The sequence below is a fragment of the Colobus angolensis genome, unplaced genomic scaffold (assembly GCF_000951035.1).
Source record: "Colobus angolensis palliatus isolate OR3802 unplaced genomic scaffold, Cang.pa_1.0 Scaffold219, whole genome shotgun sequence".
In the NCBI taxonomy this organism is placed as follows: domain Eukaryota; kingdom Metazoa; phylum Chordata; class Mammalia; order Primates; family Cercopithecidae; genus Colobus; species Colobus angolensis.
This window is the reverse complement of record NW_012115366.1, coordinates 2,384,554-2,409,040: the sequence shown is the minus strand read 5'-3', so window position 1 is coordinate 2,409,040 and position 24,487 is coordinate 2,384,554. Positions and strand designations below refer to the sequence as shown.

Below are 24,487 nucleotides of genomic sequence, written 5' to 3'. Positions count from 1 at the left end.
GGGACTACAGGCAATCATCGCTACACCTGTCTAATTTAAAAAAAAAATTTTTTTTTTTTGGAGACAAGGTCTCACTGTGCTGCACATTGCTTGACCTCCTGGCCTCAAGTGATCTTCCCACCTCAGCCTCCCAAAGCGCTGGAATTATAGGTGTGAGTCACCTTGCCTGGCCCCGAAGTTCACTTTTCTAATCAGCTTTCTAAAAGATGAAACAATAAAATGCTTTTCCCTCTTTTAAAGAAAGTATTTTTATTTTTACTTCTTATTAATGACTTATACGCTTATCAGGCCTGCCCTTAGCAATTGCCAGGCTAGGGCAAGAGTAGAAATGGAGGCTTATGAATTTGGTATGCAAATATTTAAAAGTCATAAGTCATGTTAATAAGCTGCTGAAAAATATGTATTCTCTACTCCAGCCTTGACAAATATGTATATTCAAAATGACCTAGAAGACCCAGTGTAAATTTTAGACAGCTCCAATTTTGTTTCATAAATAATAGTGTAGAAAAAACTCCCTACCCCTGGCCCTAGATCATCTCTGTCTTCCTTCCCACCTGTGGCTCTGTGCCACCCTTCAGAGTATAAAATGACACCTCAGGACTCCCAGTTTAAACAACACATCATAGACTTGATCACCCCGCTTGTCCCCACTGAGTACAATAAGCCCCAGAAATAACTGAAGAGGCAACCAAAGGAGAACTCTGAGAGGTGGTAAGAAGAAGAGGAACTAGTTAGAGATCCCAGGACTGGAGGAACAACACAGCAGCCAAGCATCTTACAACTCACACCCATCAGAGGAAGGTTACCCAGCCCCAGCCCCAGTATAGCAACTGAAGGTGGCTCGCGTTTCTGTAGGAAACATAAAAGACAGCACTACCCCAGTTTTGTTTGTCTGTTCGTTTTTTACTGCCTTTCTCTGGCTTTGCTATCATGGTAATACTGGCGTCTGACTTGTGCATATCAATAGTTCGTTCCTCTTTGTAGCTGCATAGAGGAACACAGTACAGATGGACCATGGTTTAACAATTCATCCAAGGAAGGACTGGCTGTTTTCAGCGTTGGAGTATTAAGAATAAAGTTGCTATGGACATTCATGTGCAGGTTTTAGTGTGAACATAAGTTTTCACCTCTCTGAGTTAAATGCCAAAGAGGACAATTGCTGAGTCATACGGAAATTGTATGTTTAGTCTTGTAAGAAACTGTCGAACTGCTTCCGGAGACGCTGTATTATTTTATGTTCTCACCTGAAACGCATGACTGATCCTGGTTCTCTGCATCCTGGCCAGCATTTGGAAGAAACTATTAATACATATAACAACTGGAAGAATCCCATGGGAGTTACACTGTGTCGGAAAAAAAAGTTAACCCTAAAAAGTTACATACTGTATGTTTCTATTTATATAACATTCTTGAAATGACAAAATTTATAGAAATGAAGAACAGCCTAGTGGTTGCCAGTAGGACAGAGGGAGTGTGGGGCAGAAGTTGGTGAAGTTGATGTGCTTATAAAAGAACCTAAGAGGCCGGGTGCAGTGTGGCTCACGCCTGTAATCCCAGCACTTTGGGAGGCTTAGGCAGGTGGATCATGAGGTCAGGAGATCGAGACCATCCTGGCTAACACGGTGAAACCCCGTCTCTACTAAAATACAAAAAATTAGCCAGGCATAGTGGCGGGCACCTGTAGTCCCAGCTACTCGGGAGGCTGAGGCAGGAGAATGGCGTGAACCCAGGAGGCGGAGCTTGCAGTGAGCCGAGATCAGGCCACTGTACTCCAGCCTGGGCGACAGAGCGAGACTCCATCTCAAAAAAAAAAAAAAGAACATAAGGGAACCTTTTAGTGATGGGGTTGTTTTATACATTGGCTATGGTGGTGGATACACAAACTTACACATGTAATAATATTTGCATACAAATAAACACACATATCTGTAGGAGTAAAATCTAGAGAAATGTGCATAAGGTTGATGGGTTGCATCAATGTTAATATCAATTGGCCTTCTGATCGTCTTTTTCTCTCTTGGACATCCTTGGTTTTCTTTTTAAACCACTTGCTGAGCAGTATCTTCAGCTTTATTGTCCTATCTGTATACTTTGAGATATTTTTATTTCCACTATCATATTTGTAAATTTCTAGAGCTTTTTTTGGTTTGGATGTTTCTTTTTTGTATCATATCCTGCTCTTGTTTTATGGTTGCGATATTTTTTCACAGCTCTGAAAACATCAAGAATAGTTTATTTTCCTGAATGTTCTTCTCCTCAAATAGGCTGTTTCCTCTGAGCTTCTTATTTTAGTGTATTTATTTTTTTTCCTTTCTGTTTCATGTTAGAAGTTTTCTTTAGATGTCTGGCAAATCTTTTCTGCTCATATTTAAAAGGAGGGGCTAAAAAAACTGATTGGGGCTGGGTGTGGTGGCTCACGCCTGTAATACCAATGCTTTGGGAAGCTGAGGCAGGATTGCTTGAGACTAAATTTAAGACCAGCATGGGCAACATAGTGAGACCCCGATCTTTACAAAACATTTTTAAATTAGCCAGGTGTGGTGGTATGTGTCTGTGGTCCCAGCTCTTCAGGAGGCTGAGGTGGGAGGATCACTTGAGCCCAGGAAGGTCGAGGTGACAGTGAGCTGAGATGGCACCACTGCACTCCAGCCTGGGCAACAGAGTGAGACCCTTTCTCAAACATCAACAAGCAAACAAATAAAAAACTGGAAGTTCGGAGTGTGTGCTTGAGGGTGACCTTGTAGGGTGACTACACAGGGCTGTGGAGCTGAGGAAACTCCCATGTCAGTATCTTTAAGTCTCTCCTTTGGAGCCGACAGATTCGTGAGCACTGTTTCCTCCTGCCTGCGGCATCACGTGGGCAGGTGGAGGTGGGTGGGCCAGTGTCTCAGCATCCAGTAGACAAATGTCCCTTGAATGCCCCCATTTTCGGCATAGACCCAAGACCTCAGCTGAGCTTGCTGTGCTTTGGCCCAGAGACCCTCTCTTTTACTCTCACTGAAGAACAAAGTCGCAGACTTCTGTTGGGCCAGGGAAGGGTCAGTGATTCAGTTCACAGAGTGTGGAGGGGACCTGGGACCCAATACTTCATAAATAAGCTCTCGATTCTTATTTTCTTACACAAGCCCCTCCACCCCAGCCTCCATCTACAGAGGCATCTGTTAAATTCCAGAGCTTTTCGGCTTGCTGCAAAGGAAGATTGGGTTGGTTTTCACCACTGCCTGGATTTCTCATTGCCAGGTAAGAAATCGTTTTTTGGTTTTTGCTTTTTGTTTTTTGTTTTTTGTTTTTGTTTTTTTCCCAGATCTGCTCATTATTTACCTGTCTTCTCCCTGCTTTTGAGCTTTCAAGGTTTTGTTGCTGTTACCTTCTCTTTGATTCTCCCAATCCTTCTTGCCATACTGGTGAGGCTTCAGGAACTAACAGCAGGTGTTCACGCCAATATCTATACCTGGAAGCCCCTTTTACTCCTCTGTTCTGCAAAGCTCTCGGTAAGGCATTTTTGTATTTTAGGGAGCGGCATTCATGTCTGGCTTTCTGGAGTGACTGGCCTGAGGATGAGCCAGGCTGTACTGGCCAGGACACAGTCAGAGCTGGAAGATTATCACTCCTAACCATTTCATCTTTTTCTTCCTTGTTCATCTCCCTTGAGAGTTTGAAACATTCTTTAAGCACAGGAAAGACTGGGGATTCGATTGTAACAATTTTTTTTTCAACTGGTTTCTTTAAAAAATGCTTAGAATTTACAAGAAGTACATCATTCTCCCAACATAATTAAATTACTTTCATTCTTTTTCCCAGGAAAGTTTTGCTGGAAATGTCCTCTCCCAGCTCTGAGCTATCACAGCTCTCTGTTAATGTATTTCTTAGGAATCATCCGCTTCTACCATGGGCTGTCACTTTTGTGTATTTGTTTTTCTTTCTTATAGATAGTGAGTTCCTTTAAGGCTAGGAACTGTGTCTTATTCATTTTTAATCCTTCCCTCTTCCCCACCATTATCATCTGGATGAATGAATGAATGAATGAATGAATGAATGAATGAATGAAAAGATTCTGAGCAAGGTAATGCCTGGTAGCAGGATCGGGTCTAATTCCTCACTCTTCCACAATGACTTGCCCACATAGGCACTAACATAGGCTTGGTGGTTGGCCAAATGAAGTGCAGAATCTTGAACAAAGTGATAACTGGAGCAGCAAAGCTAGAGCATGGCAACCTCCTTGTGTTTCTACCGTGTCCATCCTTGCCCATTTTAGCGCTAGCACCATGGTTAAGAAACTAGATACTAAACTCAGATTCTCTGGGTTCAAATTTTGACTCCATTCATTATCAACTTTGTGAACTTGAGAAGTATGTGTATTCTTTCTGAGCCTCAGTTTTCCCTTCAGCAAAGTGGGAACAACACTGGTGTTAGTAGTAGGTAAGATGCAAATTACAGCAGCTCCTGACACATAGAAAGTGCACAGTAAATGGTAGCACTGCAGTTCTCTAATGGGTAATGAAAAGATGACTGTATTCTTATCACTGAACTAATCTTTATTAGCCCTGGTCCTACTGGGCTCCAGAAAAGAAACACATTTTAAACTTGGGTCAATCATACCTTAGACTCTTCCAGTCCAAGCCGTCTTGTAATTATAATCCAGCCCCTGCTGAGTAAGTGCTTAATCTCTCAGACTCTTCCTCCTTCTGTTCTCCAGGATTGCATCTAGGGAGCCTGGAATGGGAGCTTCTATGAGGGAGGTTGGGGCCCACATGTTCTCTGTTTATAGACTTGTCTGGTTTGGCCTGGTCCTTGATTGGTGACAGTTGATGTGTGTCTGATCACATCTGACCTTCTGGATGTGGTGCTGGCTCCCAGCACTGTAGGCTGTGGTCCCTGCCCTGTGCGTCCAGCTGAGAAGTCCTCACTTTCCATGGCTTCTGTCGCAACTCCAGGCTACTGCCATTCAACAAGTTCTTTCAGCATCTCCATTCCCCTCCCTTGACCATATGGGAACTTCTGGATCCCTACCTGCCGTGGACAGGAGGCTTGTTTCAGTCCTACCTCTCAAGTTCCTCTCTCTGCAAAAATGCATTTTTAAAAGCATAAAGGAGGACCCGCAGAATCATCAGGAGCACTCAGCTTCCAGGACTAAGATCCAGAACCTCAGAACCGGCTTGACGAGGAAATAGAAGCTGCTACCAACGCTCCTACCCCTGCTCTGCCAATGCTCCTCTGGGGCAGGAACTCATCCTGCAGCTACTAGTAAACCATAATCCCCATGGAAGCTGGTCTCTGCCACCAGCCATGCCAACAGACCTGCTTCCTGCAAGTAATCCATGCCATCCAATTGCACATTTCTGAGCTGGAGTCTTGCTTGCCTGGGTTTGATCTGATGAGTGCATGTGGCAGGCCTGCATCCTACCTACCAGGGAGGCTGGGCTTTGAGTTTTCTGTGTTCTGGCTTTGGATGGTGGGACTACTGAGGCTGGAAATTTGCAAAATACAGCAAAGGCATTCAAAAGGGTCTGCAAGCCATGTGCAGTGGCGTACGCCTGTAGTCCCAGCTACTCAGGAGGTTGACATGGAAGGATCTCTTGAGCCCAGGAGTTCGAGTCCAGCCTGGGAAGCATAGCATAGACCTTGTTTCTTTAAAAAAAAATTGAAATAACAATAAAAAGAACTGGACAGCTGAACAACATGATGCTACATGAAGCAAAAACCCTTTTTTCATTTTATTATGAAAAATTTTAAACAGAGAGCAAAGTTAAAAGAATTTAATAGTGAACGCCATATGCCCCTCACCTAGGATCCTACCATTAACATTTTACTAAGCTTATTTTATCACCCTTCCATGCATCCATTCGTCTATCCACACATCCATCCAACCAAGTAATTTTTGGTGCATTTCAAAGTCAATTGCAGACATTGGTACACTTCCTTCTAAATACTTCAGCATGCCTATGGTTAACTAGAGTTTGTTTACAGTTTTTGTTTGTTTGTTTGTTTACAGTTTTTTTTCTTGGTGTTAAATTCACATATAATGAGATATACAGTTTACAGTTTTTTTTTCTTGGTGTTAAATTCACATATAATGAGATATACAGTTTACAGTTTTTTTTTCTTGGTGTTAAATTCACATATAATGAGACATACAAATCTAAAGTGTACATTTGCTGCATTTTAATAAATGCCTATGTAACCAATATTCCAATCAAGATATAGAACAAATGGTCACTCCAGAAACTCCCCTCATGCCCCTTTCCAATCTCTGTCTCTAACCACCCCCAAAGGCAGCCACCATTCTGATTTTCTTCCTACCATAGGTTGGTTGGCAAAGGCCCTTTAATTTTGGCTTTTCCCTGAAACTATGGAAATTTGCCCCGGAAAGGTGAAACCAGATAGAGAATCTGCAGGCTTCTCCTTCCTTGGTCTCACTTCTCTTCCCCCTACTCAGCAGAGATAGGCTCCCCTCAGTGCCCTGGTAGAAAAGACTTCCCTGAAATGGTATATCGAGGCCAGGTGCAGTGGTTCATGCCTGTAATCCCAACAACTGGGGAGACCGAGGCAGGAGGACCACTTGAGGTCAAGAGTTTGAGACAAGCCTGGGCAACACAGCGTGAGACCCTGCCTCTACAAAAAATTAAATACAATAAAAATTAGCCAGACATAGTGGCACATGCCTGTACTCCCAGCTACTCGGAAGGCTGAGGTGGGAGAATCACTTGAGCCCAGGAGATCCAGGCTACAATGAGCTATGATTCATTAAGCCTGGATCTTGATAGTTAATGGAAACTAAAAGAGTTTACTAAACCCTTTCTTGGCAAAGCCTAGCTTTAAAAACAACATTGTCTTATAAGGACTAAACCAAACAAAACAGAAACCAAAAAACCTGATTGGGCAGTCCGTGCTGTATGACGACTCACGATAATTAGTCTCCTGTGCCCTTTCCCTGAAGCACAGAGACTCTTGGCTTCCGTGGGTGGGGAACCTCAGGGCAACATAATTTACCGGAAACATGGCTGAAAATATTTCAAAAACACTATCCTCATCACAGTGACTGAGCCGAACTGAACCAAGGGGATGATCTAGAATCAGATGACACTGAGACATTGATAGACAAAGTGTCAGAACCACTGACATCTCAATAAGTTCCACAGTGATTCTGCCTTTAGTGGGCATGAAGAAGTATTTGCTGAATGAGTTTTGACAGGAATGCAGAATAGATGACATGAATGAAGAGATAATAAGTGAGGTGATTCCTGAGCATCTAAAGCAGTGACACAGTGAGCTCTGCGGTCTTTGCAGCTTCAGAGCCACTTGTAGGTGCTAACAATGTGTGATGTATGGAAAGACAGATGGGGCCACAATAGGACACAGGTGACAGGGTTGAGGCCACCTCTTACCTCCAGGCTTGCCGCACAGCTCTGGCCTACATAAGGTGGGCAAGGACGAAGGTCTGCTGATGACAGTACTAGAGTATCTTGCCTTCCAACTGGGTGAGCACCTCCTGCAAGAGCTTGAACGCCAGCTGCCTATCACCTATGTCACCGGCTACAGGCATGGCCCTCAGGATGAGGTGATGTAGAGGTGAGTTAGAGCTTCACAGTCTTTTATTAGCTGACCGATGACTTCACCCAAGGGTGAGAGAGAGCAGTATCATCTTCCCTTTTATATCCAGGTAAACAGAGGCCCAGAGAGGGGACGGGACACCCTGTTGCCCGACCAGTCCAGGTCTAGCTGTGATAGTTGTTCTAACTCATTGTCTTGTGAGGATGAATTCCCAAAACAACACAGGTGACTCCCAGCCAAAGTGCACAGGGAATCCTGTGTCCAGCTGATTACTTGGACCTTGGAACTCACCCATGGGCAGTAACAGGTCTGTGGTTGCTGGACCCATAGGGCTCTGTAAATGAGGGTTCCAAGCGGCAGAGAGGCCCGGGGTGCCACCCACAGAGCATAGCTGCTCTGGATTTTTCTGGCCATCAGCCTCATCTTCACTTGAGTCCATAGCCTCAGGCCCCTTCCCCTGTGATTTGGGTTAGTCTGAAGTTTTCTCTTAAGGAACAGACCTGGAATCCTAGAGGGGAAGTGCACTCTAGGCCAGCAGTTCTCAATCATCTGGGGCTCAAGACCCCTTTACACTTTTAAAAATTATTGAGATCCCAAAGAGCACTTGCTTATGTGGGTTATATCTATAGATATTTACTGATTGGGAAGCTAACAATGAGAAACTTACAAAAATGTATGCATTAATTCACTTAGAAACTGAAAAACCTATTGCAGCTTAACACAAACAACATGTATTTATGAAAAATAATTGTACTGTCTAAGAACAAAAATAGCATTAGTAAGAGTGGCATTGTTTTAGATAAAAACTTTTTTTGCAAATTTCTTTAACTATTTAGTTCCATTTGGAAGGCTTAATAGAGAACAGCTGGATTCTTATAGCTGCTTTTGCATTCAATTTTTTAAACATTATATATCATGGAGCCTCTGGAAAATTCCACTGTACATTCAGGAGAAGATGAGAGTTAAACAGGCAAAAAACAAACAAAACCTTAATAGTAGCATTATAAAAATTCCCTAAAAGAGTCTTGAGGACCCTGGATCGCCCTTTAGGGACCACTGATGTAGATAGAGCACCCAAGGAACTGTTAAAATGCGGATTCTGACTCAAGGGTCTTTCTTTTCTTTTCTTTTCTTTTTTTTTTTTTTTTTGAGACAGGGTCTCATTCTCTCTCCCAGGCTGCCATGCAGTGGTGTGATCTCGGCTCACTGCAACCTCAGCCTCCCGGGTTCAAGCTATTCCCCTGCCTCAGCCTCCCGAGTAGCTGGGATTACAGGAGCACGCCACCACGCCCGGCTAATTTTTTGTATTTTTAGTAGAAACAAGGTTTCACCTTATTAGCCAGGATGGTATGGATCTCCTGACCTTGTGATCTGCCCGCCTCGGCCTCCCAAAGTGCTGGTAAAATATTTTTTTAAATTCAGGCCAGGCACAGTGGCTCAAGCCTGTTATCCCAGCAGTTTGGGTAGATCCCTTGAGGCCAGGGTTTGAGACCAACCTGGCCAACATAGTGAAACTCCGTCTCCACTAAAAACACAAAAAATTGGCTGGACGTGGTGGTGCACGCCTGTAATCCTAGCTACTCAGAGGCTGAAGCGGGAGAATCAAATCGCTTGAACCCAGGAGGCGGAGGTTGCAGTGAACAAAGATCACACCACTGCACTCCAGCCCGGGAGACAAGAAGACCCTGTCTCAAAAAAAAAAAAAAAAAAAAAAATTGTTTGGTACCCATACTTTACTGGTGTCTTAAGCATGTGAACAACTTACCACTGATAAAGGGGTGGGGCCCTGCCCAGGCGTTTGTGCTTGGCTCCCTGGAGAAAGCCTCTCTTCCATCCTCACTCCCCAAGAGACTCTTATTTCTCTGAATCCCTCCCCAAAGGACAGGGTGCTTTAGCATGACCTCCTCTTCGTTGGATTTAGGGCTTGGTGCTGGGGGAGCAGATGAGAGGACAGAGAGACCTGAATCCCTAAAGACATCCTCATCAAGGAGGCTGCGGTGGGAAGGAAACAAGCCACTGCAGTGTGCAGTGTGTGGACGGACAGACAGACAGATGGACAGATGATGGATGTGCCCAGGAGCTCCAGGCTGGCAAGACCCCTGGAGACTATGTCAGTCAGGCTTCCTGGAAGAATGTGGAGCTGGAATTCAGTTTTTAGGACGGGAAAAAGGGGCAAAATGAATGAGAAATTTTTTATTTTTTTTTCCGACTTTAAAGATAATACAGATTTGTATAGAAAAGTAAAGCAATACAGAAAATAAAAAGAAGAAAGTAAAAATAATTACAACTAATACTTATTGGGTGTGTGCCAGGCAGTGTTCTATGTGCTTTACATATATTCACATTTAATTTTTACAACAACCCTATGAGGTAGGCACTACTTTTATCCACACATTACACATAAGAAAACAGAGGCCAAAAAAGGTTAACTTATTTGCCAATAGGGAACTAAGTGATGAAGCTGAAATTTGACTGAGGCAGTTTGACTCCAGAGCCAAGATCTTAGGCAAACCATCTAAATACAGATAACTCGTCTAAACAGTCATACACTGAGCATCTTCTACATGCCAGGAACCCACTAAACTCTAGATTCATGAATCTGACTGTTGGCTGTGGTCTCCTACTTGAGCACATAGGACAGAAGAACATGATTTCTGGAAGTAGATTGTTGAGCATCTTCATGCCATGGTGGAGTTGGGAGTATTCTGGGGGCTGCTGCTGAGCCTGTGTGAGGCCAAGTATTCATGAAGAGAAACAAAGAGACTTGGGATAAATTAAGATTGTATTGCTGGCTGAGCATGGTGGCTCACACCTGTAATCCCAGCACTTTGGGAGGCCAAGGCGGGCAGATCACTTTAGGTCAGGAGTTCGAGACCAGCCTGGCCAACATGGTGAAACCCTGTCTCTACTAAAATACAAAAATTAGCTGGGCATGGTAGCACATGCATGTAATCCAGCTACTCGGGAGACTGAGACAGGAGAATCGTTTGAACAAGGGAGGCAGAGGTTGCAGTGAGCCAAGATCGCACCACTGCACTCTAGTCTGGGGAACAAGAGTGAAACATCATCTCAAAAAAAAAAAAAAAAAATTGTTTGCAAAGGCATTGAAGGCCACCATAAAGAGTTTGAACTACTTGGGACCTTGTTGGCAGTGAGAAGCCACAGGGCCTTTGGAACCAGGAATGAAACACAATAAAAATGGTGGTTTGAGAATATGTATGTATCTAGGGGAAATTTGGCAAAATATACCATAATTTTGCTTGTTTACTTGTTTTTAGAGACAGAGTCTTGCTACGTTACCCAGGCTGGACCCAAACTGGGCTCAACGTATCTCCCACCTCAGCCTCCCAAGTAGCTGGGACTACAGGTGCGCACCACCATGCCTGGCTTGTTATTTTAAAAAATAATAATAATGATGTTTTTGAAAGGTAGTATATACCCACAGTCAAACATTTCTAAGAGTTCAAAAATTAGGTTTCTCCCTGACTTCTCGTTTCTACCACCTCTTGTTTTTTTCACCTTACTTTTTGTTTTTAACTTGGCAATGTACCTAGGAGACTGTTTCACATCAACGTGTATCAGTCTGCCTCCACTTTTTAAATAACTACATAGTATTTTATTACATGGATAGATCATAATTTATCCCACTAATGAAGACAGGAGAGTTTTCACTCTTTCTGTTATAATTAATGTTGCAATAAATATCCTTGTACTTAAATCTTTCCACACTTTTTGATCCATCTGTCGGACAAATTCCTGCACATGGAACTGCTGCCTTGAAGAGTGGGTTCACCTCAACAATTTCACTTTGCAGAAACTGTCGCATCATAGAGGCACACAAAAATACATGCAAAAAATTACATTTCTTTATAAGGACAAAAAAGTAGAAACGACCTAAATTCCTGTAAATTTAAGAAGGGTTAGTAAAATTATGTAAATTCACACAAGAGATGACATTTAATAATGACAATGCATAGCTATACTCTATGATTTAAAAAGCTGTAATCCCAGTACTTTGGGGGGCCAAGGCGGGTGGATCAGAAGGTCTGGAGACTGAGAGCATCCTGGCTATGGTGAAACCCGTCTCTGCTAAAAATAAAAATAAAAAAATTAGCCGGGCGTGGTGGCGGGCGCCTGTAGTCCCAGCTACTTGGGAGGCTGAGGCAGGAGGATGGTGTGACCCCGGGAGGCGGAGCTTGCAGTGAGCGGAGATCAAGCCACGGCACTCCAGCCTGGGTGACAGAGTGAGACTCTGTCTCAGAAAAAAAAAGAAAAGAAAAGGGAGCACCATATTTGGTCAAGCAAAAAGGACAGGTTACAAAACAGCTTCTGTGTACGGTGCGGTTCATGTAAATTTATTGCCATGCATATGCAGCAATATGCATGTATGCTTTCTTCATTCCCTGTATTGCTTGAATTCTGTACCTGAGTGTGTATTATCTTTATAGCCAGAAGAACAGTTAAACTGCTTTTAAAGCATCTGATTATGCACCAGGCACAGATTTTAATTTGTGAAGCACCCACTTTATGCCTGGCATTGGGGTACCCTGAGCTGCCCAAGGCTTTGGCTCCTGTCTGTCATCTCTATCCTGATCATCAGAATCAGAGAACGTTGGAACTGGTAACACCTAGTTCACACCTTGTTTTACAGATGAAGGCAATAAGGCCCAAAGAAGGTAAGCGACCTGCTGAAGGTCACACAGCCAGTTTGGACCGGAGATAACAGAACCCAGGACTCTACTACCAGGCTATGATGCTCACTTGTAAACTGAGTATGGGCCAGGTGCGGTGGCTCACACTTGTAATCTCAGCATTTTAGGAGGCTGAGGTGGGCAGATCATCTGAGGTCAGAAGTTTGAGACCAGCCTGGCCAACATGGTGAAACACTGTCTCTACTTTAAATACACAAAAAATTAGCAGGGCATGGTGGCACACGCCTGTAGTCCCAGATACTCAGGAGGCTGAGGCAGGAGAATCGCTTGAACCCGGGAGGCAGAGGTTGCACCGAGCTGCACTCCACCCTGGGTGACAGAGCAAGGCCCTGTCTCAAAAAAAACTGAGGCATATGAATCATTATTTGGGGTCACAAGGAGCAGGGCAAGGAGTGATTTTGATGCCCTGTCTTCTGGGAGCTCCCGTCCAAGCAAGCCCAGGATGAAAGATAAAAGGGCCCTGAATAAGACCATCATTAGTGGGGAGGAGCCTGACCCTGCATAGGCAGAAAAGCAGCTTCAGCAGGGCCTGGGGTCTGCGGGGCAGCAGCCTGCAGGGTGTTGAGGAAGGAGCTGCCCTGGGCTGGTGCCAGATGTCAGTAATTATAAGGCTACGTGGGCCTGCAGACAGCCCATTAAAGATGCTTGATCTGCATCAAACCAGGAAGCAGAACTCAGCCTCTTTGCCACTTTCTGTAAGAAATCCAACCACATCAAACACTTTGGGGTTTTTATGCAGTTTCCTGAATATTGGGGTGATCCCAGGGAGTGGCCTCATCATACTGGGCTCAGCAGACAGTCGTCTCCTTGCTCCTCCTTGTCTCTTTCCCTCGATTCTACCCCCTCCCACTTCCCATTCCTCACTGGCCCAGGCCACATCCAGCCTCCGATAGCCCCAAGTCATCCATCAAAGCATTTCTCCAGCAAAAAGAAACCTACCCCACCAGCTCCCATGAGAATAAAATCCCCTCTATTTCATTACACAAAAGACTTCAGATGCCTTGAATTCCAGCATCTTCAAGCCTAGAATCTTAGACTTTGAGCTGGAATGGCCCTGAAGAATAATTGAGTCTAGTCCCTTTAGTTTATAGGTAGAAACACCTGGGCTCCAGGAGGGGAGAGGTCTTGCCCAAGGTCACAGGACACCCACGGCCACCAGGCCTCTAAGCTCCTGGCTGGAGACCACTCACAAAGTCAGGGCCGATGGGCCTAGCTTCTGAGTCAGACCCACCCCTCCTCTTTTTCTTATCTACCTCCTCTCAAGAGTCTAGTGTCCACTAGGGGAGTCTAGTGGCCCTGAAGGAGGATCATGGACCTCTGCCTCTTTAGATGCCTGCAGAACAGAGAGGAGCTGTGGGCCCAGGAATCTTCTGGTCTCACCCAGGAGGGCAGAGGGAGCCCCAGACTGACCCAGCTCTGCAGCGTGTAACCATGTACCTTGGGGTCCTCGCGCTGGGCCTGCTTTTTCTCATCTGAGGGTTGTTGTGAAGGCTAAAAATAGTCAACCATAAATCTTAGTTCCCTCGCACTCTTCTCTCCTTCCCCGTTCTGTTTCTTGCCAGCCTTGTGACCTTTCTGAGCCTCAGTTTCTCCACAGTTCCACTCGCAACTCCATGTTTCCAAGGTCTCTTGGATGGAGCCACTTCCACAGTGAACCCCTCTAGGTGCAATTACAGGATAATTTTGTGTCTCGTGGGTGTCACTGCCAGGGTGGAGGGCCACGCCTCCTCTTTTGAATGCTGACTTTCCAGCCTAGGAGTGTCCCAAGGTTTTCCTTGTTAAAATTGGTCTGGCTGGCTGCTGTGACACGCCACACTGCCCTGACGGTGCACACACCACTGTGGGGAGGAACAGAGGAGTCCAGCTGGCCATCGCATGGCAGGTGAGTGGGCAGAGCCTGGGGCCTTGGGGCACCAGGGCGTATGAGAGAGGCTTCAAGAAACACGGGTCTGTGGGATGACGTTTGATCATCGATTGTTAGGGTTTTATAGCTGGACGGCCCACCATGAACACATGAACTCTTCATGTGTGTTCATGAGGCCCAAGATGAAAAAACCAGCCCTAGGCCACCCAGCACGTCCATGGCAGAGGCTGGCTCAAGCGCTATCTTCTGGGCTGGGGCCAGGTCTCACCCCTGTGCCTCACAGGACTGAAGGAGGCGGGCACAGGACGGCAGGGGCAGAAGAAAGAAAATCTTCTTGCACCCCATGCACATTCTATGGATCATAGTTTTTTCTGGGCATAGTTGAGAATTGTGGCCTGGGTGGGAAGGAGTGAGAGGCCCCCACAGGCTGCATCCTCACCTGATTCCCACCCCAAGCACTTGGCAAGAGCAGCTCTGGCTGAGGTGAAAAGAGCTATATGACCTTGAGCAAGAAAATTTGCCCTTGGTACCTCTGTTTTCTGATCTGTGTAATGGGGATTATAATGCAAATTATCTCACAGCCCTGCTATGAGGAGTTGGTGAGACCATGTGTGCTGTTCTCCCACCACACATCTCAAGTGGGGACTTGTAAACACTAGACTCAGAAAATGTGGGTCGGGCACAGTGGTTCACACCTCTAATCTCAGCATTTTTGGAGGCTGAGTTGGGAGTGGAATTATGGAGCTCAGGAGTTCGAGACCAGCCTGGGCAATGTGGCAAACCCCATCTCTACAAAAAAAATACAACAATTAGCTGGGCATGGTGGTGGACACCTGAAGTCCCAGCTACTTGGGAGGCTGAGGTGAGAGGATTGCTTGAGCTCAGGAGGTCGAGGCTACAGTGAGCCAAGATGGTGCCACTGCACTGCAGCCTGGGCAACAGAGTGAGACCCTGTCTCAAGAAAAAGAAAAAAAGAAAACGTGTCCCCCGTGACCTCAATATAGTGAGCAGCAAACTCCCCCTCAAGAAATTTTCTGTTAGATGCTGGGGCCCAGTAATGAGCAAGTCAGCAGAACCGGGGGTCCTACACTCAGGTATTCAAGGGGCTTGTCTGAGTCTGTGTCTGCCAGTTTTAATTGTTCAGCATTATGTGACAGTTTCATCAATCAACTATTTTTTTTTTTTAACTTTCAAAGGCAGATATTTTAATTTCCTCATCATAGTCTAGCTCCCTCTTCATATTTCCTCCTGGCAGTTAACAGCATTGCTGGACATGGTGGGCCCTTCAGGCGCCTAGGATGGGTCTGTTCTCCTGAAGACCAGGCCTTGCCAACCCCAGCGCACAGTCCAGACTGCCTGTTTCCAGAGCTGGGGTTGCCTCCCTGATGGCCCTGGTACAGAAGGGATTGCCTTTGTTCCTCCAAGATCTGCTTCTCAAGGCTCACCTAGACGATCCCTCTTCTCTGGGCCTTTGATAACCTATCAGACTTAAACTTGACAGTGCCAAGGTTAATTGCTGAGGAAGGAAAAAAGTTGATGATGATGCCTTTTGTCAGGTCTGTAACTAACTTGCTGGGTTCCTCTCTCTGAATCTCTGTTTCTCTGTCTGTGAAATGTCAGCATCGGAGTTGTCATGCCTATGTAAACGGACTATGTGTTGGGTTGGATTCAATTCCCTGGGTCTTCTGGGTCCTCTTGGCTTCTTGGGAGGATCTGCTTATCAGAGCAGTAGGTCATGCCTACCACATGCTCTGTGCCTGAATGGCTGAGACATCAGATCCTAGATGGAAAGTGTGTTCATCTTCCTGGAGCTCCTCCTATCCCCCCTCCCTCACTCTGTCCATGGTGAACATCCCTAGTTGACCCCAGAGTTCTTCCCTCTGGAGCCTGGATGTGGCCCTAGAATGCTCAACCCAGTTCTTCAAGTACCAGTTGATCAGTTGGCAAAGGAGGTGATTTTTTGGCAAAGGAGGTGATTTTTTGCCATGATTAAATTATAATCGTCTTTCAGCTCAGAGATTCCAAGAATTGAGTGGAAAACTGTGTGTGAGGCTGGCTCTGGCTGGGACATTGGGCTGGAGTTGATGTGTCACTGCCTCCTGGTGAGAGAGAGACCAGCAGCTTCCAACAATACCAGGAAGGAAAGAGAAATGGGGCAGTGGCCCCAGAAAGTCCCCAAGCAACTCCCAGTTAATCATTTAGTCATAGAGTTCAGGTGCCCATGATGCGTACTAAGCATAGGATCATAATGGGGCCCATTAAAAACCAATTATGCTTAGTCCAGAGTCTGGGAGATGCTGCTGGCTTCAGCAGAGCTTCCAGGGCTCAACCCCACTGGGCTGAGACAAAGCATTGGGGAGGATTATATCACTCAGCTCTCTGGTGTCACCCAAGGGCAGGAGAAGGAAGATGGATGAGCTAGGCCTTGGGGTGGGGATGAGTGGAGAGCTAAGTGGGCAGGAAGCAATGTTCTGCACATGGACACTTCCCTTTCTTAGGTGGAGCTCTGGGGCCAGCTGGTGAGCAAGTGAGATGGGGAGGAGGCGAGGAGGTCAGAGGGCCAGAAGTGATGGGCAGGGCCTGTCAAGGACCTTGAATGCCTACAAGATGGTTGTAGATTCCATGGTAATTGAGCAGGGAAAATGACATGCTGACACTCAGAAAAGTCCCTTCCCCTCTCTGAATCTCAGTTTCTCCATAGTGATGGGATGGATTGAACAGGATGAGCTGAAAAACTCTGAGGCTGTTGGGGCCATGCAGTCATTTAAGCAAGAGACAAAGAGGGGAGAATAACAAGAAACCCGGTACATGTAGGAACTGGGGAGAGGAGGACCAAAGTGATGAGGGAGATGTGGGGAAAGGAGGTGATGATATAAAAATCCCTGTTTGTAAGCCAGGCGCAGTGGCTCACGCCTGTAATCACAGCACTTTGGGAGGCTGAGGCGAGTGGATCACGAGGTCAGGAGATTGAGACCATCCTGGCTAACATGGTGAAACTCCATCACTACTAAAAATACAGAAAATTAGCCAGGCATGATGGCGGGCGCCTGCAGTCCAAGCTACTAGGGAGGCTGAGGCAGGAGAATGGCATGAACCTGGGAGGCAGAGCTTGCAGTGAGCCAAGATCACGCCACTGCACTCCAGCCTGGGCAACAGAGCGAGACTCCGTCTCAAAGAAAAAAAAAAAATCCCTGTTTGTAGAGCTCATCACTGCGGACCCAGCACCAGGCTACGTACTCGATGAATAGGGAGACATTCATCCTTTTGGAAGCCTGTTGCCCTAGCGTGTTTATTAATGGCTTCTGCTTTCACTCTCAGAATTTCCTGGTTTAAGTGATGCATTTTATCACTACCCTATTTATAATTACTAATTCACTTAATCCTCCTCAAAGCCCTAGAAGAAAGATATTATCATTGCCACGTTCCAGAGTAGGAAATCGGATCCTCAGAGAGGCCTAATAACTGATCCAGGGCCACACAGCCAACAAGATGATTCAGGATGGCAGGAATTGGCAGAGCACTGGAATGGCAGCCAGGAGGTCCTGTGTAAATACTAATGATGATAATACTCACATTTCCTGAGAACCTAGTATGTGCCTGGTGTTGGTCTAAATACTTTATGTGAATCCTTCCAACCCGAGGAGGCGGGTACGATCATCACCCTCATTATCACCAGGAGACTGAGTTTCAGAGCTCACTCACTTGCCACACAGCCAACAAGGGGCAAAGCCTGCATGAGAGCTCAAGTGTGTACCTCCGAAATCAGGCTCCTAGTTGCTGTGCAGAGTGAAAGGAAGCCCCAAGAAGATGGTGAGAGGGAGAAGGGGAGGAGAACAGTCAAGCTGGAGGGGCTATGAGGCTTGGGGTAACAGGCAGGTGGAGGGAGCACTCTTACCACATCCTTTCCCTGTGCCTGGGGGGGGTACAGCCTCAGCCCCGGGTTTGGCGAGCCTTCAGCCCTGGGCTGGGAGTTCACCCTGCATATCCCAAGGGTGAAGGCCCCCGGGGCTGAAAACAGGCTGCCCATTCTGTCCTCAGGGCCTTGGGTTCACTGTCAACTGGAGCAGTCTCAGAGCAGATGTTACTTCTCCCATCCCCTCCGCTGGGCAGTGGGTGAGCTACCTCTCAGAGGTATGGCAAGCTGGGACCGTAATCCAGTATCCACCAAGAATTTGGCCAAGGGAATTTATGTCTGGGCAGGAAGTTGTGAGAGAGATGCTCTCTGAGATTTGAGGATAATGATGATAATGGCAGTTCTGACTCATCCCACCTCCTCTTGCACGTCTGTGATAAGGATGCAGATGCCTCAGAGGGTGATGGGAGCTGCTTTGGGCTGTGGCAGAGAAGGGGGAAAACCAGTGCAGGAAAACCATGTCCCAGGGGCGATGTGACAATCTTCACATCAGCATACTCTTGGTGGGGGGTGGGGGTGCAGGGGGAGGTGTCTTGTAGGGAGGAGGGCTGAGAAGGGTCCTTGAGGGTAATCAGAGGCACTTGCTTCAGCAAACCACAAACTATCCAAACCATAAGAGTCCTTCTGGGTCATTTCACAGAGAAGAAAACAGACCCAGAGAGGCAATGCGTGGGGGTGGGTGGTCAGTGATCCATCTGCCTGCCCATGTCAGAGGCCTCACACACCCTCCTCTTTCTCACTCTGTGGAAGGAAAGAAGTTAAGAAGGAAAGGCAGGCTTTGGAATGTGACAGCTTGAGAGAGAGGGATTATAGGGTGGGTGGGGTGTGGACTGTTGGAGCGTGAGCAGCTGACAGGGTGTGGGTGCTGATTCTCGAGGGCGGACCCAGGACACTGCAGAGCATCAGCTCCCTCTTCCATACCCCAGCCGAGGGATGGGGAAGGAGATTCATCCATTCATCCAACCAACATTCACTGAGTACCTAATATGCCCTGGGCCCTTAGCCAGGTTCTAGCAACCCAGAGAGGAGGAGACTCAGCCTTCGCCTTCATGGAGCTCTCAGTCCAGTGGGGGAAAGACATATGTAAGCAAACAACTATAACACAGCATCCCTGATCACAGATAAGGGACAGAAGCCTCCACCTTAACAGAATTTGAGCTGAGGACATGGAAGGGGTGATACTGGGTTTATTTTGACAAGGGGCCTGGAAACCATCCCAAGTGCACATCTATCTCCTTGCCTTGGGCTGCCCTATACCTAGGAGCCTCTGCCTATGCCCATCAGTCTCACTGTCCCCATGAGGGCCAGGAAGGACACTGGCTAGGACAGAACTTATCTGTAATCACCAGTAGTTCCCCCTGCAGAATCTTGGACCCCAGCCCTGGCCATTACCCCACAAATGGCAGGTCATGGAGGTGAGATGCTGATGGGTGTGGGTGACTTAGATCACCAAAGCAGCAGCTCCAGGGACAGATTCCACAGGGATTATAACAGCGACCTCCTGGGTTATGGGGTGAGTGTAGAGTTGGGCAGGGGATGGGCCGGGAGCTGGTAGGTTGGGATCTCTAGGTAATGTTTCTGCAAAACCCCATCAAAGAGCAAAGGAAGAAGTGTATTCTATGGGGGTGATGGGGAGCAAAATAGGGACAAATGGGGAGAAGTTGCAAGAAGAAAGAGCTTGACTCAGCAGAAGGAAGGACTTTCTAACATTGGGAGGTGAGTGAGCTACCTCTCAGAGGTATGGCAAGCTGGGACCATGACCAAGTATCTACCAAGAATTCAGCCAAGGAAATTTGCACCTGGGCAGGAAGTTGTGAGAGAGATGGTCTCTGAGATTCGAGGACAGTGATGATAATGACAGTTCTGACTCATCCCACCACCTCCTCTTGCCTGTCTGTGATAAGGATGCAGATGCCTCAGAGGGTGATGGGAGCTGCTTTGGGCTGTGGCAGGGAAGGGGGGAAACCAGTGCAGGATCCATAGGGTTTAAACCCATGACCCAGGATCCAGCGGTCCTCATCCAATCCCAAACTCCCCTTGTATCCAGCCCTGGGGCATACCAGGGCTGAGATAATTACCACCCAACAACCTCGTCCCCTGCTTCTGACTCATCCACTGAAAAAATAGCATCCTGTTCTGGCCTGTCCCTACATACATTGCTTGGGAAGTAGCAACATGAATTGTGGGCTACAAATCCAGTGTGTCCTCAGGCAAGAAGTCCCTTTCTTCCCACTTCTGGATCTCAGTTGCTATGTCAGTAAATGGAGACCTGAGCTCCTAATGGCTCTTCCAGCTCTACTGATATTAGACTTGACAATTCTATGTACAAGGTACCTGGTTGGGGGAGAGGGTCCTGCCTGTGTTTTCTGACTAAACCAAGGTCATCTGAGCTCAAAGTTTTGGAGTTTCAGAGGTTTGTGCCTGCCCTAGAATGACTGGGGCTAACTTGATGTGAAAGCTTTGGTTCTACTTTCCGTTGTGAGAATTGGCAAGGGTAATGGGAAAGCCCCCTGGCATTGTTGTTCCAGCTCATGCCACATGGGGTCACTGTTGAACACTGGTCCTGCACAGTCTTTGCTCACTCACCACAACAGGGGCTGTAGGATCTCCCAATCTTGGGACACATGTGTCAGCCATGTGAGTTCCTACTCACATGTTCAGTCATTATCCCCATATCATGATGTCAGCAGGGGCTTCGAGCCTAAGCTAAGCTAAAACTAGTTTTTTCCATGAATCTCAAGCCTGAGTATTGAGACCACAGCACCAGCCCAGACAGCTCACAGGTGGAGAGCAGTTGGGAGGCTATTGTGGTCTAGACAAGAATCTTGGCTCTCTCCATGTTTCAGTTATCAATTGCCGTGTAGCAAACCACCCCAGCACTTAGGGGTTTCAGACAACAATCATTCTCCTGCTGACGAACCTGCAATTTGGGCAGAGCTCAGCAGGGACAGCTTGTGTCTGCATCAGCTGGGGCAGTTTGCCTGGGGGCTGAAGGACCCACTTGCCAGATGGCTCAGTCCCATGGCTTCCAAGTAGTTCTGTCTGTCAGCTGGGAGCTCAGTGGGCTGTGGGTTGGAAGCCTTGGTGGCTCTCCAAGTGAGCTTCTCCATGGGCAATTTGGGTTTCTTCATTGCATGGTGGCTGGGTTCTAATAACAAGCAACCCAAGGGAACCAGAAAGAAGCTGTATTAACTTTTATAATCTAGCCTTAGAAGTCACAGTGTGTCACTGTGTCTCAGCCACAAGTCTTCCAGGTCCAGAGGGTGGGAATATATACTCTACTTCTCAATGAGAGGAGAATCAACATCATATTGAAAGAAGAGTATGTGGGATGGGAGATATTACTGCAACCATCTTTGGAAAATGCAATCTGCCACATGCTATTAACCAAAAGATTGTGCAAAGATGCTGGAATCTTTAAAAAGTCAAACATTTTGACCAGCCCTGTCCAGACACTTGCACACACAAGCCACTGTTCTGATGCCTGTGGTGAAGCTCATGTTGAATTTTATAGTCTGGAACTTCTAGGCTGTGACTCCTATGGAGTCAAAGATAAAGGCACCATAGCCTGGGGATAGAAAAGCCACAGACGCAGGAGGCAGATTCCCAGCTCCATCACTTAGAAGGCTGTGTAACTCTGAATCATGCGCAGTGGCTCATGCCTGTAATCCCAGCACTTTGTGAGGCTGATATGAGAGGATTGCTTGAGGCCAAGACTTGGAGACCAATCTGGTCAACATAGCAAGACCCTATCTCAAATTTAAAAAAAAAAAAAAAGAAAAGAAAAGAAAACAGATTGTGTAACTCTGTACCTCAGTTTTCTCATCTGTGACATTGAGTTAACAGTAGTACCTCCCTCATATGGTTTATTAAGATTAAATGAGCTAATATTTATAAAATACTTGGAAAAGCACTTGGTTCGTAGGAAGTTTTATTAAATAAAAGCTATCCAATGGTCTAGCCAACAATTACTGAACATTTCCTGTATGGTTGGCATCAAATAAGATACAGGCAAGAGTTGCATGACAAGTGTCCTTGGGTGGGGAGTACTTGGTGATATAACTTCAGTGGTTCTCAACTGTGGCAGATTATATTTCACAGGGTGGTCATATCAGTATACATCTCATCTCAGTGTTTTTTTTTGCAATGGGACACGACATTGGTACATTTTCAGCAAGAGATGGGGAATGTTTCTTCTCTTTGAACCTAGGTAGGCCTTTGTAACTGCCTTGACCCATAGGATAAGGTGGAGGTGACATTGTGTAACTTCTGAGCTTAAGTCATAAAAACCATTGCATCTTCCACCATGGTCTCTCAGGTCACTTGCTGAGGGGAAACTAAGCACCATGCCAGGAGGACACTCAAGCATTCCCATGGAGAAATCCACATGGAAAGGAAACAAGGTGCTTCAACCTGTATTCAGCACCAATTTGCCAACCATGTAAGTTAGTCACCTTTAAAGTGGATTCTCTAGCCTCAGTCAAGCCTTCAGATGAGTATGGCTGCAGCTAACACATGATTGCAACTGCATAAGCAGCTCCAATTCAGAGCTGGCCAGTGGAGCTCTGCCCAAATTCCTGACCCACAGAAACCATGAAGGATAACATATGATTATCATTTTTCCAAGCTAAACTCTGGGTTAAACAGATTGGTTAAAAAGCAATAGATGAGTAAAACATCAACTCTTTTGTCCCTAATACCCTCCCTCTCAATATAACAAATATTTAATAGTGTCCCTTCACCAACCTGAAATTGAATTGACACAGCTTACCTACCTCTATATGCCACTTTTTAAAAAATTGTTTCCTAACTATAATATAAATAGTAAATGAAAGGAAATCAGTTTTTACTAAACATACTTAAGACTGTAAATGCTTATTGAAACTTTACCAGAAGACATGATGAAGTGATCAGATGGCATCCTGTGACTGTAGTGAATCATGATAAAAACAAGACCACTTCATAATCATGAGTGAACACAGACAAAAACATGAACATTGTCTAAGCCATTTACTGGTCTCCATTAACTGACATATTAGCTCTAAAGCTGGGCTAATATGAATAATGGCTGCTTCTTTATCACTTACGACACTAGCCTCAATTCATTCTTCCCACCTTCTATGTAGGACTATTAAGATACTCAGATATAGACTTGTCTCATTCCAAGAGCAGCCTCCAATCCAGAGCAAAGCCCTGCTTCTCTGAAATTCCCCAAAACCATCTAACACAAGTCGCAATCTGTAAGTCCTCTCTAATATCCTCTTCCCAAGATGTTCCGTGGTTCTTTGTGGTGAGCGTTCTTTCTCATTGCCATGAGCGATGAGCCCTTCCTGTTCATTGTACTAATGTGTTGCTGGTGGTCTTTGGCTAGAGAGCTTTGACAGAAAAGAAAATAAATTTCAGTGTTCATCATTCATAATAAGGGGAAATAGTAATGAAACTTTTGTTTCAGTTTATATCTGTGCATGTATATATGTTTGCAGGCATATGGAGTATGGAACATTTAAAACTGTTTCTTATGTCAATCACAATAAAACTAGTATAACCACTGACCCAGTGGTCAACAGCTGGAAGACTCCACTCCAGCCCTTGCTTGTTTGTGTGCCCTTTGGCAAGTTATTTCACTTCTCTTGACCTCAGTTTCCGCATTCATTCATTAACACATTTAAGAAATATTTGTTGAGCACCTTCCATGTATCAGGCACTGAAGATTCATCAATGAACAAAACAGACACAGCTCCCTGCCCTTATGGAGTTGATATTCTTGAAAGGGAAAGTAAGCAATTAAAATAAAGAAATAAAATATATTGTAAGATGTCAGTAAGTGCCGTGGAGGAAAATAGTGGAAAAGGAGGGTAGGGGTGATTTGCAATTTATAAAGGGGTGGTCGGGGGAGGTCCCCCTGAAAAGTGCCATTTGAAGAAGGAGGCAAGGGAGCAGGTTCTGCAGGAGTCTGAAAGGAGAGCAATCCACATAGAGGGAACAGCAGGTGCAAAAGCCCTGAAGAAAGAGCCTGTTCACAGGTTCAAAGAGAAATAAGAAAGTCAGTGTGGCTTAAGCGGATGAAGGAGGGGAAGAGAAACAGAACGCCCAAAAAGATATCAAAGTGCCCAATCTTGAAGGGCTTGAGGGTCACTGTCAGGACTTCAACTCTGCTGAGACAGACAGGAACCAATGGAGAGCTTGAGAGCAACCAAGTGATCTTAGATTTTAACAGGATCCTTCTGACTTCCATGTTGAGAATGAGCCCTGGGGACATGCAGGGGTAGGGGCACAGGGGAGGTGAAATAGGGAACCCAGTAAGCATGACGGCATCTAGAAAGGGTCACAGTACCTCCCTTAGGTGTATGTTAGAAGGCATAAGCACTTGAACACATACAAAGATTTTATTATTGTTGTTTGTATTATCCCAAATCTAATAGCTGATTGGACAAAGGAGAGATGAAC

The 24,487-nt window shown here is 45.9% G+C and overlaps 1 protein-coding gene across 2 annotated transcripts in view; it reads left to right on the top strand.

Moving 5' to 3' along the window:
• Nucleotides 1-14,077: 14,077 nt before the first annotated feature.
• TGM6 (transglutaminase 6) overlaps nt 14,078-24,487 on the top strand; it is a 54,426-nt gene continuing 44,016 nt past the window's right edge. For both annotated transcript variants that reach the window (XM_011943362.1, XM_011943361.1), the window contains exon 1: nt 14,078-14,145. In XM_011943362.1, the coding sequence (XP_011798752.1) occupies nt 14,139-14,145 (7 nt within the window). In that variant the 5' untranslated portion in view covers nt 14,078-14,138. The remainder of the gene's footprint in view (nt 14,146-24,487) is intronic.